This window comes from Narcine bancroftii, chromosome 2, assembly GCF_036971445.1.
Source record: "Narcine bancroftii isolate sNarBan1 chromosome 2, sNarBan1.hap1, whole genome shotgun sequence".
NCBI lineage: Eukaryota > Metazoa > Chordata > Chondrichthyes > Torpediniformes > Narcinidae > Narcine > Narcine bancroftii.
Genome location: NC_091470.1, coordinates 94,657,488 through 94,675,633, shown reverse-complemented (window position 1 = coordinate 94,675,633; position 18,146 = coordinate 94,657,488). Strand labels below are relative to the sequence as shown.

At 50.2% G+C, this 18,146-nt stretch overlaps 1 protein-coding gene across 1 annotated transcript in view; it reads right to left on the bottom strand.

The window, feature by feature from the left end:
- Positions 1-18,146, bottom strand: part of gmcl1 (germ cell-less, spermatogenesis associated) — a 140,384-nt gene that overhangs the window by 10,731 nt on the left and 111,507 nt on the right. The window contains exons 11-12 of the mRNA XM_069917456.1: positions 17,860-17,935; positions 10,427-10,572 (exon numbers count right to left, since the gene is read on the bottom strand). Of these exons, the coding sequence (XP_069773557.1) occupies positions 10,427-10,572; positions 17,860-17,935 (222 nt within the window). The remainder of the gene's footprint in view (positions 1-10,426; positions 10,573-17,859; positions 17,936-18,146) is intronic.

Below are 18,146 nucleotides of genomic sequence, written 5' to 3'. Positions count from 1 at the left end.
AATGTTGGCGATGTGCCAAATTCTCAGGCTTCAAGGCAATAGAGGTACTGGTGTCTTTTATTGGTCATTGTATCAATGCGGGTAGACTGGATAAATCAGTTGGAGATGTTTACTACTAGGAACTTAAAGCTGTCTACCATCTTCACTTCAGCACTGTTGAAGAGCAGGAAGTGAGCTCCACCCTTCCTCCGGAGGCCTATCATCAGCTCCTTGCTCTTGCTGATACTGAGGGAGAGTCCTGGCACGAAGTGACAAGTTGCTCTCTCTCCTATTCTTCATTTTGTCATTTGTTAGAAATCCTGGCATCATCTGTGAATTTATAGATGGAGTGGGAGCATTGTTTGGCCATGCAGTTATGGATGTCAGTTGACAACAAGTTACACAGCCTTGTGGTGCCCTGGAGGTGCTGTCATTAATCCTCAATAATTGTGGTTTGTGGAATGGAACAAAAAAAAAATCATTGATCCGATGCAGAGAGCCATGGTGAGACTGAAGACACGTAGCTTGGGGATTCGTCTGTTTGAAAGAGGAACTGTGGTTGGGGACCTGATGTGGCTGTATGCAAACTGGCGTGAGTTGAGGGCGACTGGTAAGTGGAGTTAATGTGACCAACCCCTTTAAGCACTCAAGAAGATGCATCAACAGCCCTAATTTCTGAGATGTTTGAGGAGATTTGACATGTTGTCGAATATAGGTGCACTGACAGTCCCAGACTACCCAATCTCTCTTCTACATTAGCTCCAAAGCCAGAATATCATTTCTCAAATGTGGACATCAAAACTGCATCAGTGTGGCCTCACCAGTACCCTGTAGAGTTGCAGCAGTACCTCCCTGCTCTTAAATTCAATCCCTGGAGCCATGAAAGCCAACCTTTCATTTACCACCTTGTTTACCTGATGCATTTGCATCTTTTGTGATCGTGAACAAGCAATCCCAGCTCTCTCTGCATATTTGCACACTGCAATTTTTCACCCATTAAAATAGTCTATTAACTGTTAATTGGAGACATTTCTAAATCCCTCCGATGAACAAGTCTTGTGAGGCATGATTTCTCTTACAATCGGTGCCTTTTTCCCTGTGTGGGAGTAACAAACACCAGAGGACAGCTGTACAAAGTTTAGGGGAGACATCAGGGGTGAGAATTCCCCCCCCCCCCCCCCCCCCACACACACACACAGAGTGACTGGAATGGCTTGCCAGGGATGGAGTTGGAGGCATCTGAGCCAGGCACATGGATGAAAGAAGAGGATTATGAGGAAGAGTTTAGTATTTTTTTTGGTAGTAGGGCAGGAGCAAGGGGGAGACGGCGGCCCCGGCCTCGGTCGAGTGAGGCAGGCGGAGGCCCCGGTCCGGGCAGGGAGAGGGAGGCGGCGGCCCCAGTCCAGGCACAGGGAGAGCAGCAGCGGCCCCGGCCCCGGTCCGGGCGAAGGGTAGATGGTGGCGGCCCCGATACGGGCAGGAGCAAGGGGGAGACGGCGGCCCCGGCCTCGGTCGAGTGAGGCAGGCGGAGGCCCCGGTCCGGACAGGGAGTGGGAGGCGGCGGCCCCAGTCCGGGCACAGGGAGAGCAGCAGCGGCCCCGGCCCCGGTCCGGGCGAAGGGTAGACGGCGGCGGCCCCGATACGGGCAGGAGCAAGGGGGAGACGGCAGCCTCGGCCTCGGTCGTGTGAGGCAGGCGGAGGCCCCGGTCCAGGCAGGGAGTGGGAGGCGGCGACCCCAGTCCAGGCACAGGGAGAGCAGCAGCGGCCCCGGCCCCGGCCCCGGTCCGGGCGAAGGGTAGATGGTGGCGGCCCCGATACGGGCAGGAGCAAGGGGGAGACGGCGGCCCCGGCCTCGGTCGAGTGAGGCAGGCGGAGGCCCCGGTCCGGACAGGGAGTGGGAGGCGGCGGCCCCAGTCCGGGCACAGGGAGACCAGCAGCGGCCCCGGCCCCGGTCCCGGTCCGGGCGAAGGGTAGACGGCGGCGGCCCCGATACGGGCAGGAGCAAGGGGGAGACGGCAGCCCCGGCCTCGGTCGTGTGAGGCAGGCGGAGGCCCCGGTCCGGGCAGGGAGTGGGAGGCGGCGACCCCAGTCCAGGCACAGGGAGAGCAGCAGCGGCCCCGGCCCCGGTCCGGGCGAAGGGTAGACGGCGGCGGCCCCGATACGGGCAGGAGCAAGGGGGAGACGGTGGCCCCGGCCTCGGTCGAGTGAGGCAGGCGGAGGCCCCGGTCCGGACAGGGAGTGGGAGGCGGCGGCCCCAGTCCGGGCACAGGGAGAGCAGCAGCGGCCCCGGCCCCGGCGAAGGGTAGACGGCGGCGGCCCGATCCGGGCAGGAGCAAGGGGGAGACGGCGGCCCCGGCCTCGGTCGAGTGGGGCAGGCGAAGGCCCCGATCCGGGCAGAGAGTGGGAGGCGGCGGCCCCAGTCCAGGCACAGGGTGAACTGCGGCGGCCTCGGCCCCGGTCCGGGCAGTATGGACCGACCTAGGAGGGGAGGCAGGCCCCTCCAGCCCGGGTAAGAAACCTGCATAGGAGAAGGCCACTCCGATATAAAACCTACGACCCAAGGACCTCGCTGCCACATCCCAGCTTGCTTGGCCACGGCACACGAACCATGGGTGGGGCCAGTACTGCGCGCACTGCACTCCACCTAAAAGTTCCTTTGCGCAGGCCCGAGGACAGGTCCACGTCCTCCCCCTCCACGTCCTCCCCCTCCACGTCCTCCCCCTCAATAGATGCTCACAAACTCAAGCTAGCATGCTGGAACATCAGAACCATGCTAGACAAGGCTGACAGCCACCGACCTGAACGTCGGTCTGCCCTCATTGCACATGAACTCCTCAGACTTGACATCGACATAGCCGCTCTCAGTGAAGTCCGCCTGGCAGATGTAAGCAGCCTCCAAGAACGCGGCGCGGGCTACACACTCTACTGGTCTGGCAAGCCTTCGGATGAACGACGCCTATCTGGTGTAGGCTTCATGGTCAAGAGCTTCATTGCCTCCAAACTCGAAAACCTTCCGACAGGCCTCTCGGACCGAATCATGTCCATGCGACTCCCACTTCAAAACAAGCGTCACATCACCCTCATCAGTGTCTATGCTCCAACCCTCCAGGCGGAACCAGCAGAAAAGAACAAGTTCTACACCGACCTGCGCAACCTCATCCAACGTACCCCTACAGCCGACAAGGTTGTCATCCTGGGCGACTTCAACGCTCGTGTTGGCAAAGACTCAGAAACCTGGCCAGGAATCCTGGGCAAGCATGGCGTCGGCAAGTGCAACGACAATGGGCGCCTCCTGTTGGAGCTCTGCGCAGAACAGCGACTTGTCATTACAAACACCCTTTTTCAGCAGAGGGACAGCCTTAAGACCACCTGGATGCATCCCCGATCCAAACACTGGCACCTCCTGGACTACATCCTGGTGCGAGAAAGTGACAAACAAGATGTGCTCCACACCAGGGTCATGCCTAGCGCGGAATGCCACACTGACCACCGGCTGGTTCGCTGCAAGCTCAACCTTCACTTCAAGCCAAAGCCCAGGAACAATAAAGCCCCCAGAAAGAGGTTCAATGTTGGAAACCTGCAGTCAGACGAAGCGAGAAGAAACTTCCAGGCAAACCTCAAAGCAAAGCTCGACGTTGCAACCCGCCTCACGGACCCGTCCCCTGAAACCCTCTGGGATCAGTTGAAGACTACCATACTGCAATCCACTGAAGAGGTACTGGGCTTCTCCTCCAGGAAAAACAAGGACTGGTTTGACGAAAACAGCCAGGAAATCCAGGAGCTGCTGGCAAAGAAGCGAGCTGCCCACCAGGCTCACCTTACAAAGCCGTCCTGTCCAGAGAAGAAACAAGCCTTCCGTCGCGCATGCAGCCATCTTCAGCGCAAACTCCGGGAGATCCTAAATGAGTGGTGGACTAGCCTCGCCAAATGAACACAGCTCAGCGCGGACATTGGCGACTTCAGGGGATTCTACGAGGCTCTAAAAGCTGTGTACGGCCCCTCACCCCAAGTCCAAAGCCCGCTGCGCAGCTCAGACGGCAAAGTCCTCCTCAGCGACAAGATCTCCATCCTCAACCGATGGTCAGAACACTTCCAATCTCTTTTCAGTGCCAACCGCTCAGTCCAAGATTCCGCCCTGCTCCAGCTCCCTCAACAGCCCCTAAGGCTAGAGCTGGATGAGGTTCCCACCCTGGATGAGACATATAAGGCAATCGAACAACTGAAAAGTGGCAAAGCAGCAGGTATGGATGGAATCCCCCCAGAAGTCTGGAAGGCTGGCGGCAAAACTCTGCATGCCAAACTGCATGAGTTTTTCAAGCTTTGTTGGGACCAAGGTAAACTGCCTCAGGATCTTCGTGATGCCACCATCATCACCCTGTACAAAAAAAAGGCGAGAAATCAGACTGCTCAAACTACAGGGGAATCACGTTGCTCTCCATTGCAGGCAAAATCTTCGCTAGGATTCTACTAAATAGAATAATACCTAGTGTCGCCGAGAATATTCTCCCAGAATCACAGTGCGGCTTTCGCGCAAACAGAGGAACCACTGACATGGTCTTTGCCCTCAGACAGCTCCAAGAAAAGTGCAGAGAACAAAACAAAGGACTCTACATCACCTTTGTTGACCTCACCAAAGCCTTCGACACCGTGAGCAGGAAAGGGCTTTGGCAAATACTAGAGCGCATCGGATGTCCCCCAAAGTTCCTCAACATGATTATCCAACTGCACGAAAACCAACAAGGTCGGGTCAGATACAGCAATGAGCTCTCTGAACCCTTCTCCATTAACAATGGCGTGAAGCAAGGCTGTGTTCTCGCACCAACCCTCTTTTCAATCTTCTTCAGCATGATGCTGAACCAAGCCATGAAAGACCCCAACAACGAAGACGCTGTTTACATCCGGTACCGCACGGATGGCAGTCTCTTCAATCTGAGGCGCCTGCAAGCTCACACCAAGACACAAGAGAAACTTGTCCATGAACTACTCTTTGCAGATGATGCCGCTTTAGTTGCCCATTCAGAGCCAGCTCTTCAGCGCTTGACGTCCTGCTTTGCGGAAACTGCCAAAATGTTTGGCCTGGAAGTCAGCCTGAAGAAAACTGAGGTCCTCCATCAGCCAGCTCCCCACCATGACTACCAGCCCCCCCACATCTCCATCGGGCACACAAAACTCAAAACGGTCAACCAGTTTACCTATCTCGGCTGCACCATTTCATCAGATGCAAGGATCGACAATGAGATAGACAACAGACTCGCCAAGGCAAATAGCGCCTTTGGAAGACTACACAAAAGAGTCTGGAAAAACAACCAACTGAAAAACCTCACAAAGATAAGCGTATACAGAGCCGTTGTCATACCCACACTCCTGTTCGGCTCCGAATCATGGGTCCTCTACCGGCACCACCTACGGCTCCTAGAACGCTTCCACCAGCGTTGTCTCCGCTCCATCCTCAACATCCATTGGAGCGCTTACACCCCTAACGTCGAAGTACTCGAGATGGCAGAGGTCGACAGCATCAAGTCCACGCTGATGAAGATCCAGCTGCGCTGGATGGGTCACGTCTCCAGAATGGAGGACCATCGCCTTCCCAAGATCGTGTTATATGGCGAGCTCTCCACTGGCCACCGTGACAGAGGTGCACCAAAGAAAAGGTACAAGGACTGCCTAAAGAAATCTCTTGGTGCCTGCCACATTGACCACCGCCAGTGGGCTGATAACGCCTCAAACCGTGCATCTTGGCGTCTCACAGTTTGGCGGGCAGCAACCTCCTTTGAAGAAGACCGCAGAGCCCACCTCACTGACAAAAGGCAAAGGAGGAAAAACCCAACACCCAACCCCAACCAACCAATTTTCCCTTGCAACCGCTGCAATTGTGTCTGCCTGTCCCGCATCGGACTTGTCAGCCACAAACGAGCCTGCAGCTGACGTGGACTTTTTCCCCCTCCATAAATCTTCGTCCACGAAGCCAAGCCAAAGAAGATATAGGTTGCCACAACATTGAGGGCCGAAGGGCCTGTACTGTGCTGTAATGTTTTATGTTTAATTCTGATTGCACTTCAGGAGCAAATCAGCTTTAACCAAAATCACTAACCATATCTCATGTGATAATTTCACAATGGCAGATTATGCTTCCAGGTGGTTCTTAATCAACCTGCAGACTCTGACTCAATTGATTGCACAGTCCTCCACCGATGCCTCTATACCACAATGCAACAGAGTGAGACAGCACTCCAGTCGCTGTCAGGGAAGCATCAGCAATGGCTTTACTTATTCAAGTCAATCATTAGTTAGTAATGGTTATTTCTCTCTCAGACCTGAATAAACTTTGCACTTGTATCCCAACCCTTTATCTTTCCACGTGCTTTCTGACCTAGGTTGGTCCCTGGTTAAGCAGTCGTTAGCGAGAGATCTGCAGTTTCAAGCTTGGCTTCTTGTGCTGATAGAGATCTGATAAATGAAACAGACTGCGAAGTGCATTGGGATGATTTACAGCTTTAAAGTGCATTTGTTGTTAAACATGACAGAAGTCCTTTCAATTATGTGAATAAACAAGTTCATGATTTACTGACTGGCCAGTCCCATTCAAAGTCGTCTCATGATGTACATACAAAGAGCTTGGATGAGAATATTTCCCAACATTCACCTGAGTGGCAATGTATGCTTCTGGAAGAGGGTTGGAGAAAGAGAAAAGAGAGAAACAAAGAAAGTGTGCCAGATCCTCTTGGTGGCAATGGAACATCACCTATATGCTGTCGTTCAGGATGACTCGTCTATTGGACGACACCAGAATTTCCACCTAAAATAAAGGGTTTGAGCAATATCCTTTGTGTAAGATGACCCAAATCTGGCACTTATGACTCCATACCTCCCCCCCTCCATCACCCCAAAATTTGGCACTTACTGCTGACCAGTGGATGCAGTTAAAAGCAAATCATATAACCATATAATTACAGCATGGAAACAGGTCAATTTGGCCCTTCTAAGTCCTCACTGATCCAAGTACCCTCCTCTAATTCCACTTACCAGCACTCTGCCCATATCCCTCCATCCCCCTCCCATCCATATACTTATCCAACTCTTTCTTAAATAACAAAATTGACCCTGCCTCCACCACCTTTCCTGGAAGCCCATTCCACACAGTAACCACTCTCTGAGTAAAGAAGTTCCCCCTCATGTAACTCCTAAACCTTTGCCTGTCCACTCTCAACCCATGACCTCTTGTATTCATCTCTCCTACTCTCAATGGGAAAAGCCTTTCCATATCAACTCTATCTCTCCCTCTCACTATCTTAAACACCTCTATCAAATCCCCTCTCACCCTTCTACGTTCCAAGGAATAAAGACCTAATTTGCTCGATCTTTCCTTGTATTCCAGATGCTGAAACCCAGGCAACATTTTTGTAAATCTTCTCTGCACTCTCTCTATCTTGTTAATATCCTTCCTATAAATTGGTGATCAGAACTGCACACAGTACTCTAAATTTTGCTTCACCAATGCCTTGTATAGTTTCATCATTACTCCCCAACTCCTATATTCTATGTACTGATTTATTTTGGCAAGCATACTAAAGGCCTTCTTCACCATCTTATCCATATGGGCTCCTACCTTCAGGGAACAATGCACTATTATTCCTAGATCTTTCTGCTCCACTGTATTCCTCAAGGCCCTCCCATTTACCACATATATCTTGCTTTGATTATTCTTTCCAAAATGAAGCACCTCACACTTATCAGCATTAAACTCCATCTGCCATCTTTCTGCCCATTCCTCTAAGCAGTTTAAATCCCTCTGCAATCTTTGAAAACCCTCTTCATCATCCACAATTCCCCCTATTTTAGTATCATCTGCATATTTACTAATCCAATTTACCGCCCCATCCTCCAGATTATTAATATATATGACAAACAGCAACGGTCCCAATACTGAACCCTGAGCTACACCGCTTGTCACCGGCCTCCATCCTGACAAACAATTATCTACTATTACTCTCTGGCACCTTCCTTCCAGACACTGTTGAATCCATTTGACTATCTCCAAATTAATACCCAACGACTTAACCTTCTTAACTAACCTCCCATGCGGAACCTTATCGAAGGCCTTACATATAGACAATATCCACTGCTTTACCCTCATAGTATTTTAAAAACAAGTGACCATGTAAATGTCTTAATTTTATTTTCATATTTTAAAATATTGTTGTGGTTGTTCGTCCTTTGAAGTTGAAGATGACCATGGCTTCAAAGTCATTGCTCGTTGGATCTGAAGTCATGACTTGCGCTTGACTTGGATTAAAGTGAGGGAGAGTTGTGCAGGTTGTCAGCCTCACTCTCTCGCCTCAGCCTATCTGGACATAGTCAAGACGGCTGGAGACAGGTCAGGATGCAGTGGGTGGCCAGCAGTGTTCTGTGTGTGTCTCACTGTGCCCTCTTAGTGCTCCACGACGCATTGCTGAGAATTGCCTTCCTTCCCACAGTGATAGTTTCTTCTGCACAGTCTGCCGAATCCAGGCTTCACATGCTAGGTAGACGAGTCCCGAGTGTTGAAGGTCCACGGCAGTTCTTGTTCTCGCAAGCCTCCCTCATCTGCCTTCGTAGCCGTTGGGAGATGTCTCCTCTTCTGCCTGCTCCGCCGTTGGGATGATCACCTAGTGGTGTAGTAATGATACCACCCCCTTGTTTTCGCCTGCTAGCTGAAGCGATTTCCAGGTTGTGGCATGAGGAGCCAACAAGTGTGAGATTTAGGAGATAAGTGAGGTCCAGTGATGCCTACCATCCCCACCTCAGTGAGGCACAGCTATCAGCACCAAAGGTACTCCCTCTCCTCAGAGCTCCTGTAACAAGCCATTTAAAGCCTGTAGAGTCGACAGCAGTCGGTCTGGGCAGATGAACTCCCCTGGAGGAGTCCTGAGACTTCACTGATAACCAACAGGGCATGGGTGAGATTGTGCCACAGCCAGCGGGAAGATGGTAGTAGTGTTGAGACTTCACTGCCAAGTTTGGATTTTAGACCCTGCGTTTAGGATGATCCTGACTTGAAGGTGAAATATGAGTTTGGGTCATCCTATTTGATGGGATTTAAAAAGGATATTGAAAACTTTCCAACACTGCTCATCCACTGTCAGTGAGAGATGTATATTTTGCATATATGTATATATTACTGCATATTTTACAATGCAAATTCAATTAAGTGATCTTTTGCAACGTTTTCAAAATCTTAAAGACACTTAAGCATTGTATTTCACTATAAATTTAGATGAGATGAAATTTAGGGTGGTACGGCTGGTGTACCTTTACAGCACAATCAATTGGGGCTGAGGCTCAAATCCCACACTGTCTGTAAGGAGTTTGTACGTTTTACCCATGTCTGCATGGGTTTTCCCCAGTGACTCCGGTTTCCTCCACTGTTCAAAATAAAACATACCAGGGATGTAGGTACGTCGATTAATTGTGTAAATTGGGTGGCGCGGACTCATGGGACAAAGTGGCTGTTACCGTGCTGTATGTCTAAATTTAAATGATTTTGTCACATGGTTTGTGAGATTTTTCCTCATGCTGCCCAATTACACTGGATAATGAAGATTTTTCTCCCTGATCTCTCTTGAGATTTATGGATTTTGGGCTGCTGATCACAAATTTTTCCTTAAAATTTTCCTGTCGTGTACCGTTTTCTAGATATAACCTATTTTTCTGATTTCCTGTCATATTTTATCTACTTCAAGACTTTCTACATTTCACTTGGTCGTCTTCCCTGATGATCTTGTCGCAGTCAGTGACAAACATGGTGAAAGGTTTCACCAGGACATTACAACTGTGTAAAAGCAGTATTAGGGCAACTGGAATCCATCAATACTGGCCGAATCCATCAATACTGGCCGATCATTGTTGACTGACATGAGAGGTATCAGATGCTGAGTACAAACGAAGATAAGCAGCAAAATATTTTTTGGTCAATTGAACTAACACAATGTGCCAGCCTCATGATGTATTAAACATGCTAAATTCAATAAAAGTTCATTTAATGTTCCTTCACCTTCCTATGTGATACAGCAAATCTGAAATTATCTTTGTGTTCATCTTGAGATTGTCTATCACAATCTCCAATTTTTTTTCAGGAAGCAAACCTTTTGAAAAAAAATTGTTATCCAGCATAATTAATTCACTAGTAATGATCATTCTCTATCAGCTTTCAATATATCTTCTATAAATAGGCTCCATTCAAGCATGTCACTGCAAATCATAACGAGTAATATGCAAACTGATCTCCCAAGGATCTTTCCTTCTCTCCTTCACCAATCCAATTTTTAAAAAATTTAGTAGATAATGTGAAAGGAATATGCAATGTATGCTTTCCACCAAAACAGACTAGAAGATTAATCAAAAAAGAAAAACATTCAACTCCCTCTTCCATATCCTGAATAAGACATGGCTGCTAATGTGAGACTCTTACCTATAGGCAATGCTTCTACGAGGCAGCAAACTAACTGCCCCATTGCAGGGGTGGCTCAGCGTGTTCCTCTTGAATATGATAAATCGATTTGTATAAGTAACCAGCAGGTCAAATCCGAAGTTGAAACCAGTCCACCGCCAGCAGTACTGGAAAGAACAGAATGGATTATTACATTACCTTTCAATACTACCACTGGCCACTATCGAAAACCATTCAACATGATCACAGCTGATCTGGCCTTATCGATATTACTTTATCACATAACTCTTATGAAGTTAGTCATGCACAATTTAACTTTATCAACTCCACACTGGTTAAACATGTTAACAATAGTGGCCTACTCCCCATTTTACCTCCTTTCCCTCTTCTCTCCTCCAGCTGTCCACCCCCTTCCTTCTCCAATCACAGAGCCATCCCTGCCTCCCCATTTGCTGGTGAGCCCTCCCTCCCTTATCCTCCTGCTGTAGGGTCTGTGCTGCTCCTCCTCGCACCATTTTGTTCAGGTGCCAGCCTACATTTGCTCACTGTACTTTGATGAAGGGATCAAGCCCAAAACATTGGTTCTGTATTGTTACCTTTGCTATTTAAAGTACACTGTTTGACCTGCTGAGTTTCTCCACCATCGTGTTTTTACTTCAATCACGGTGTCTGCAGACTTTCATGTTTTAATCTTAACAAGAGTGGGTGCACATTCAACTTCACTGAAAGTTGAACTAAATTTCAGAAATGGAGAATACAGTGTAGCTAGTAATATGTGGAAAGTCTGTTTAATATTGCCAACTCTGGGTGTATCTTACATTAAAAAAACAAGTTTGTGGAAATGCTTTATCAATTTTTTTCAGCTTACAACAATCAGATTTTCAAAGGTCAAAGCCTTGTATTTATCTGTGCATTAAAGCAATATAAGAAACTCCATCACTAGGCCTTTTCATAGTTGGCCTCTGGATAAAAAGGTATTTCTTATCTTTTCATGCAGGCCCAGAAAAGCCTGCTTCGATGGCCCCTTTCCGCCTGGAGGCAGCAGGAACATTGATGCAGCTTTCAGGAGGCATGGCTACTGGTGCCATGACGCCATACATATACACTGAGCAATGGCCAACTTCATTACCCATAATCCCCCTCGCAGCGGGAACCGCTCCACATATTAAGCCTCTGGTGCAGATGAGTGGCTCCAAAGGTTGAAGCGGCCTGGTGAGATGTCAGAGGCCGGAGTAGCCAGCGGGGCTGTTACAGCCCGTCCCAGCCACTCCCCACCGCTGTCCTGACGGCCCCCACCAGCTGCCCCTGCCCTGACGGGGTCATGGAGGGAGAGGGGTGAGTAAGGTGGGTCACGGGCTGACGACATCACTGCAATATCATTAACCCGCCCCTACCCAACCGCTTGCAGCGGCATTACGTTCATGCTTGGTGGCGGATCACAGCGCTCCGCCACTGACCCTTCCCACGAGAGGGATTGCAGTCAGAGCCTTGAAGTCAGCCAGGGCGCATTCATGAGGAAAGTCTCCCCATGTAAGGGCGAAGAATCTCTGACTTTATACTTGGGCTTTCTGACTGTATGAAAGGGTCTACTTAGGACAGCAGAAGCACCCCTGTGCTGTTTTCAATATTGTTACACTATACAGTAAAACCCCTCCTATCTGGTACCTATGGGGATTGGTATGCCAGATGTAAATTTTTTGGTTGCTCGAGGCTCACTCTTACAATGCCTAACTATGCATCAACATTAAGAATAAACAGTTGTTACAAATCCAGAGGACCCCAAAACCCAGCAGCAATAGATATGCACAACAAAGGGTTACTTAAAAGTTGCTTTTAATTATCTTTGAACATGAAAATAGAATCAAACTTTAACTTATCTCTATTGATTCACTTAACCCCCTTCTAATGCTAAGAGCATGTGTGTGTAAATTCAGCAAAGTTCTTTGGTTCACAGTCCAATCTTCGTGGTTGCAGGCAATTCTTGTACTGTGCACAGAAGTTAACATTAACAAAGTTCACCAGGCTTTGGTGCTTAACAGGCAAATGGTTACGACTCAGAAGGGTTCTTGTTGGTTTTGAGAGAGAGTTTGTTTCAGGTCACCACAAAGTTCCTTTCTGTTTCTCCTATTCCAAGGGAAATACCGGGCAGCCAATCCTCTCCTTTGACCAGGCCGTCTTCCAAAGCTTGCCAGCTTGTCCCTCTGGAACTGATGTCTGTGTTTCTCCTCTCTCACTTCCTCCTCTCTGAGAGCAAAGCCTGTTTTTTTTCTGCTCTCTGCCTGCAAAGATCACATGACCCTTCAGACACTAAATTCTGTTTCCAGACAAAGCCTGTTGTTACATTGTTGCCTTCTGCAAGTCTGTGGCGGTACGCCATTAGGCAGGCGAACCGGCCCCATTTGTCACGCACGCGGCGGTGCAGCTAGCCAAAATGGCGCCATCGGGGGGGGGTTTCCTCACAACCTAGGCACCGGGCTCAGAAGTCCGTGCTTGGGGACCCACATGATGCCCCGGTGACTATAAGCCTGCAATAAATCAGTCTTTGCTCACTGAACTCAACCCGTCTGGTTGTGTGGTCCTTCAGTTAGTAGTGTAGCCACCGCTACAATTGGTGACCCTGACAAGTTCAAACGTCTTTTAACCCAACATGAACGACCCTTTGATCAACGCTATAGCCATCAAGCTTCCTGACTTCTGGATTCAGGAGCGGGAGACCTAGTTCAGCCACGCAGAGGCTCAGTATCACCTCCGCCAGATTTAATCGGATTCGATCAAGTTTTACCATGTGGTTGCCGCCCTGGACCAGGCCACTGCCAAATGAGAGCTGCACCTTGTTCAGCACCCACCCACGGAAGATAAGTACGGGACCATCAAGCGGGTGCTCACCAGCTCCCTCAGCCTCTCCAGGTGCCAGCGTGCCGCTCTGATGCTGCGTCTCGACGCCTTAGGGGACAGAACTCCAATCGAGTTGATGGACGAGATGCTCACGCTCATGGGCGATCACACCAACTGCCCACTCTTCGAGTGCATCTTCCTCGATCATCTGCCTGAAGACAACCAGCCGTTACTGTCCCAGGAGAGCTTTGTCGATCTTAGGAAGGTCACTCAAAAGGCTCAAGAGCTATGGCTCAAACAATTTCCAGAGGTCTCAGCAGTCCAGCAGGTTACGAGTCACGGGCATGACCACGCCAAGCCTTCCTCTACCGCTGCGGTGGAACACCCGATCCCTGCAGGTGCCTCAAAGAGCATAGCCAGAAGCAAGTCATCCATTTCAGGCCTCTGCTTCTTCCACCAGTGCTGGGGAGCCAAGGCTCGAAAGTGTCATCAGCCCTGCTCGTTCCAGGGAAACGAGCAGGCCGGCCGCTGTTAATGGCTGCGGCGGCTGGCCAAGAACACAGCCTCCTCTACCTGCGGGATTCAGTCAGCGGCCGACACTTCCTTGTTGACACCGGGGCCCAGATTAGAGTCATCCTGGCCACAGCCATCGAGTCCCGGAACTGGCCTCGAGTTCCTCCCCTCCGTGCAGCCAATTTAACGGAGATCCGGACGTATGGAGACAAGACCGTCCACTTCCAGATCGGCCAGCAGAATTTCTCGTGGAGGTTCACCGTTTCATCCCTTCCAACCACCAACCTGGGTGTCGATTTCCTCCTCGCCCACGGTCTCCTGGTCGACATTCGAGGTAGGCAACTGGTAGATGCCCGTACCTTCCAATCCGTTCACCTCAACACCTACCGCATAGAGCAGCTGCAGATGGGCACGGTCAACATACCCAAGGATGAATTTCAGCCTATCCTGGACAAGTTCCCGTCCCTCCTCAAGCCACAGTTCTCTGCCGCCTCACCACGCCACGGGGTATTTCATTACATCCCCACCCAAGGTCTGTCGGTCCACGCCAAAGCACGCCGGCTCCTGCCGGACAAGCTCCAGAGAGCAAAGGAAGAGTTCTTGCATCTGCAGGAGCTCGGGATCATTCGACGCTCCAACAGTCCTTGGGCCTCACCACTCCACCTGGTCCCGAAAGCCTTCAGCGGCTGGCACCCCTATGGATATTATCGACAGCTTAACGACTCGACGGTACCTGACCATTACCTGATCCCTCACATCCAGGACTTTACGGCCAAACTGCATGGTGCGAGGGTATTCTCCAAGGTCGACCTGGTGCGCGGATATCACCAAATCCTGGTGCACCCCGAGAACATACCCAAAATGGCCATCATCGTCCCCTTCAGCTTGTTCAAGTTCCTATGCATGCCGTTCGGGGTCAAGAACGCCACTCAGACCTTCCAGCGCCTTATGGACACAGTGGGCAGGGATTTGAATTTTGTATTCATTTACCTGGACGACATCCTTGTCGCCAGCAGAGACCGGGCACAACGCAAGTCTCACCTGCGCACCCTCTTCTCCCGACTGGCCGACTTTGGTCTAATGATCAATCCGGCCAAGTGTCAGTTCGGGAAAAAGTCCATGTAGTTCCTGGGCCATACCATAACGGCCAAAGGATCCGCACCTGTTGCTACGAAGGTTGCTGCTATCAGGGAGTTCCGACGCCCGGACAACCTCAAGGGGCTACAGGAGTTTGCGGGTATGGTCAATTTCTACAACCGCTTCATTCCAAGCGCTGTGTGCATCATGCAGCCGCTCTTCGCCCTCATCGTGGTCAAAGACAAGACACTCGCCTGGACTCCAGAGACCAGCAGGGCATTCGAAGCTATGAAAGATGCCCTCGTGAAGGCTACCCTGCTCGTCCACCCACGCACCGACCTGCATATGGTGCTCTCCGTCGATGCCTCTGCCACAGCCGTCGGCGCCATCCTGGAGCAGCAGGTGAATGGAGAGTGGAAACCATTGGCATTCTTTAGCCGACTTCTTCACCCGCCAGAGCGCAAGTATAGCGCTTTCAATCATGAGTTGCTGGGCATGTACCTGGCGGTGCATCATTTCTGCTATTTCTTGGAGGGGAGGCCTTTCACCATTTTTACCGACCAAAACCCCACTCAGGCGCTCGCTATGGCAAGAGATCCCTGGTTAGCCCGCCAACAGTGTCACCTCTCCTTCGTGTCGGAGTTCACCACCGACATTCGGCACAAGGCAGGGAAAGACAACTTGGTCGCCGACGCACTCTCACGACCGGCCATTTGCGTGTTCACACCCGGCATCGATTTCGACCAGCTCGCCCGGGACCAGAAGTCCGACGAGGAGACATGGGCCTTCAGGACTGCCATCACGGGCCTGCGGTCCCAGGACTTCCCGACTCCTTAAGTTGAGGGCACTGTCCTGTGCAATGTCTCCATGGGCACCCCGCGACCAGTGGTTCCCCAGCAGTGGCGCAGGCAAGTCTTCCACTATATCCATGACCTTTCCCACCCTTCCATCAGGTCTACGGTCCGTATGGTGGCAGAACGTTTCATCTGGCATGGGCTTCGGAAGCAGATTGTGGACTAGGCCAGAACCTGCATCCATTGACAGCTTTCCAAGGTATACAGGGACACCAGAGCTCTCGTATAAGATTTTGAACATGTCCGGTTAACATGTGGACATTGTTGGACGCTTGCCTGTTTCCCGAGGTAACGGTTACCTTTTCACAGTGGTAGACCGCACCACTTGTTGGCCCGAAGTGATCCCGATACCAGAGGCCTCCACAGACTCCTGCTCCCGAGCACTTTTGAATGGTTGGGTTGCCCGGTTCGGCATCCCGAACCACCTCACCAGTGATCGGGGCGCCTAGTTCACCTCTGAGCTCTGGGAACAGCTTTCCAACAGGCTGGGGATCGAGCTACATCACACCACGGCCTATCACCCACAGGCCAATGGGCTAGTCGAGTGATTGCACCGCCACCTTAAGTTGGCACTTATGGCCCGCCTCACCATCCCCGACTGGGTGGACGAGCAGGCTTGGGTGCTCCTGGGCATCCGCTTGACACCCAAAGAAGACCTATAGGCGTCATCAGCCGAGCTGGTCTATGGTGCACTGCTAGCCCTACCCGGTGAGTTCGTCAACGCACCTCACAACCCCTAGCAGTCACCGCACAGTCTATTTCCCCACCTCTGGGCCCAGCTGGACTCCTTCACACCCCCACCGCCGCCCAGACACAGCACATGGGCCTCGTAGGACCCCAGCAAACTGTACTCCGCAGAGTAAGTTTATGTCAGGTGGAGCCCGTCCACAGCACCTCTACAAAGACCATAGCGTTCAGGATCCACTTTCACACTGGACATTGGTAGTAAGAGGGAACTGTTTACGGTGGACAAGTTAAAACCAGCCCACCTCGACCCCACTGAACCAGTAGTTGTGGTCCAACCCAAGAAGTGAGGCCGCCCGGCAAAAAAGGACATTGGCGCTGGTTCTGGGCAGGCGAACTGGCCCCACTTGTCACATGGCAGGGCAGCCGGCCAAAATGGCGCCATCGGAGGTTTCCTCCCAACCTCGGCACCGGGCTCAGAAGCCCGTGCTTGGGGACCCACCTGACGCCCCAGTGATGTCAGGACCCCCCAGTGCAGTTCTCAGCCAGGTCCGGGCTGGGAGTTTAAGACCAGCTAGGCAGCCTGCAATAAATCAGTTTTTGCTCAATGAACTCAACCTGTGTGGTTATGCGATCCTTCAGTTAGCAGTGTAGCTGCTGCTACAAGTCCATCATGAGTCTCTTGCAAAAGCTCCTGCTAAAATTCTGTGTTTTAAAATGTTTTGTGTGTGATCTGCTCTAACAAACCTTTCCCAATTTATCTCCCAAACACCTCTATATACTCTGTCACACAATGTAAAATGTAATTTGAAAAAGATCGGTATTGTAGTCCTTAATTATGTAGAGTTCACTTTAATCAGGTAAAGTGTGTAACTTACAAAATTTAAATTTAAATTTGAACCCGTCTCTGGCACTGTAACAGCATTGTGCTAACGCACACTAACTGTACCATCATCATAATTAACCACCCCTCCTCCAAGTTTGCAGATAAACCTTACTAACATGAATAAAGATAAAGACTCTCACTAGGCAAGGATCGGGAGACACCGTGGGAGAGTGTCCCAATGGAGAGCAGCATGCGACGGCTCTTTATTCTAGGCTCTGCCATTTTATTCAAACACAACTTTATTGAAACATCTGCTGCAGGTAGGGCACATCTGGGGCACTCCATTGGCTGAACATTTGTTCCCATCTACACCAAGGGTGCGCGTGTGTGTTACTTTGGGGAACAATTAATTTTACAAATTTAAACTTTTTATTTATTCTTATTTATTTCAATTTTTAAACATTTATTACATCGATTTTTCTGCCAGTTGCCAGAGCACAAAGAGGATTTTACGGTACTTAAAAAATTTCCAGATATTTCTCAAGACCCCACTTAAAAAAGAACACTTGACATGCTTAAATGGAAAGGCACATGCTGCAAATTTTGTTTGTCATTTGTAAGAGTGGAAATTAAGAATTATTTTTCCTTCCTACTATAGAACTTACGTCACCATCTTTGGCCAGCTTTCTTCCGCATCTCATGCTGCGCATTTCATACTCTTCCTTGTTTATTTCCTTTGGCCTAGAGGGACGAGATTAAACTGCACTTAGAGTTTGCTCGCAATGCCAAATCTTGCATACAGTTAAAGCGTCAAGCACCCAGATCAGGACAACAGAAGGGATCCAGTGATTCTTCCATACTATAGGCAGCAAAGTTAGCTTTTACACAAGATTATGACATCACTTTATTTTAAAAATTACCATTTATTGCAGAGGCTGGAGTCAAAAAGTAA